A 3,007-nucleotide genomic window follows, 5' to 3' on the forward strand; every position below is an offset into this window, starting at 1 on the left:
TTTTCTAATTATTTCATTTTTTTCAAAATTTTTTCTAATTATTTCATTTTTTTTAGAATTGTCTCTAATAATTTCATTTTCTTCATAATTTCCTCTCGATATCCTACAATATTTCACACATAACATCATCCAAAAAATGGTAGGTAATCCTCCTTGTTTCATAGATGGTAGGGTTCTGACTTTTAAAAAAAATTTTAAGACTCGCATTACATTTTTTAAATTTGGAAACCGAGTTAAAATATTTAAAAAGAATTCTGTATGCTTCAATGAATTATTTGTATTGACAGAAACATCACAAACTATTTTATTTTTTTTTAATGTTAAAATAGGAACTCTAGCAGAATCTACTAGTTGTAAATCTACATTATTAAAAAAAGAAAAATCATTTTCGTCATTATGATTAATTTTGTTTATGAATCCATCTTTTAAATTATTTGTCTTCTTATTATTTTCTTTAATTTTATTAATATAATTATATATATTGTATAAAATATATTTAGGGTTATATAAATTAGTTTGTATAACAATATCCAAATCGCTAGTTTTAGAATCCACACCATATGCAGTAGAACCCACAGTAAATATATTTATTTCAGAATTTAATATATGTTTGATTAACTTGGATAATAAACAAAAAATATTTTGTTTTATCAATTTAATATCTTTAGTAGGTTTAACATTTTTTAATAAATCGATAAGTTTTTTCTCTGTCTTATAAAATAAAAGAAAAAGATCTTTCTTGTTATAATTTTTATTTAGTTGGTCATATTTATTATTATGTTCTGAAAAGAAATAAATATTAGACACATCAGAATTATTCGACACATCAGAATTATTAGACACACCAGAATTATTAGACACATCAGAATTATTATTATTATTATTTGAGAATATTTTTTTATCAATATCATTAGGTGTTAATTTGAATATATTAGTTCTATTGGGACCATTTAAAGATATACACCTTCTATTTCTTTTTTTATCATATAATTTATCATTCAAATTATCATTATAATTTAAATTATTCAACAACTTTTTAGAACCTTTTATATCAACACTTTGATTTCTCTTTATTTTTTCTATATTAAAAAGGTTCTTTTTGTTCTTTTGTTTTATATTTTTATTATCATAAATAAAATTGTTATAATTTAAATCTTGTTTATCATATATACAGTTGTTTATATCCTTAGAGTTATCTTCATTTGAAGTTAATAATGTTTTGTTTTTCTCACCACATTTATTTATTTTAATATTATTATTATTGTTTTTGTTACTATCCTTTTTTAATGATTCCTTAAAATTTATTTTATTAAGAGATGATGAAGATGTTACAACTTCAGCAATACATTGTTCATATTCATCAACAATATCTTTTTGTTTTTTTTCCTTACTATTCAATTTATTATTTTTTATATTATCATCATTATGATCATTACTTAGATTATTTCTCAACATGTTACTTTGATCTGTCATATTGATCATATCAAATAAAATATTTTTATTTTTTTCATTATTATAAATACATGTATGTTGATTCTTTTCAATAGCATAATTATTAAATTTTTTTTTTTTTTTTTTAATATTATTTTTAATTTTCTTATATTCTAAATAAGAATTATTATTATTATTATAAGAACATTTAAGATTATCTCTTTCATTAAGATGAATATTAAAATGTTTGTTATGAATACTATTGGTTGCATATTCTTTATTAAATGGATATATATAATTTGAATCTTGAAGATATTGTTGAGATAATAAAAATGGATAGGGGTATATCATATTATTATTTGTGTAGTTATTATATAATGAGATCTTATAAACATTATCGTAATAAATATTATTGTTATAATAATGATAAGGATTATTATAAAAATAATAATGATAATCATTATTATTATGATCATAGTGATAACTATTATTTTTTGCTTTGTCTGAATTGTTTATTCCATATGAGGAATAATCTAAATGAATATCATTGTAATATTTAAAAGTATCTTCAAAATAATTTTTATTTCTTTTTCTCTTATCTGATATTTCTGAAGATTTCTCATAATTTTCATGGACTATGTTCATTTTATTATCTATATGTGTATCTTTATAAAGAAAATATCTACTATCACAACGACTATAATTATTAATATTATTCATATTATTCATATTGTTTATATTATATGGATGCACATATTTAACCACATTCTTATCATTTTTATCACCCATATTTTTAATAACCATACTATGATTATTCTTAATATGTTCATAATAATCATTGTTATATAAAAAAAAAAAATTATTAGCATAATAATTATTCATCATGCAATTATAAGAATAATCCACATTATTATTATTATTATTATTATTATTATTATTATTATTGTTGTTGTTGTTTGTGTTATATATTGATGTGTCATCTTTGATTTTATTATTTTTTTTTATATAACTAGAATAATATCTACACTTATCTAGATATAATGACGATTTTGTGTTATTATATAAATCTTGCATGTTATTTAAAATAAAGTTCATATTTTTTTTATTATAAGGTTTTATATCTTTATTTGTAGTAAAAATATGTTGATTGTGTGTATTATATGTGTCTTTATATTTTTTTTTTTTCTTAATATTAAAACTAGAATAAGTAAAGTTATTAAAACAATTAGAATGATTATTACCATAAAAATTTTCTAAATGATTTATATTATTAATACTATCCATATTATTTTTATTATGTATCATATGATCATAATTTTTATTGTTAACTATATTTTCATTACTATTAATACTTTTATTAGTGTCTACATATTTCATATCATCTATTCTGTTGTTTGAAGAAAATGGGTTCACACAGGTATGATCTTCATATGGAAAATAAGAATCTACTGACCCTGAACACATATCACTCTTAATATTATAATTATTACTATTATTATAATAATTATTACTATTATTATTATTGTTAGAATAATATAATGTATTATTATAATTAAAAGAAAACATTTTTTTTTTT

General features: G+C 18.7%; 1 protein-coding gene across 1 annotated transcript in view; it reads right to left on the bottom strand.

The window, feature by feature from the left end:
• The window catches only part of PGSY75_0422200 (erythrocyte membrane-associated antigen), a gene marked incomplete at both ends in the record, with an annotated part of 8,734 nt that extends 5,727 nt beyond the window's left edge, over window positions 1-3,007 (bottom strand). Inside the window, one exon of the mRNA XM_018784265.1 lies at window positions 1-3,007. This exon is cut by the window's left edge and continues 5,727 nt beyond it. Within this exon, the coding sequence (XP_018643427.1) occupies window positions 1-3,007 (3,007 nt within the window).

This window comes from Plasmodium gaboni, chromosome 4, assembly GCF_001602025.1.
Source record: "Plasmodium gaboni strain SY75 chromosome 4, whole genome shotgun sequence".
Lineage (NCBI taxonomy): Eukaryota > Apicomplexa > Aconoidasida > Haemosporida > Plasmodiidae > Plasmodium > Plasmodium gaboni.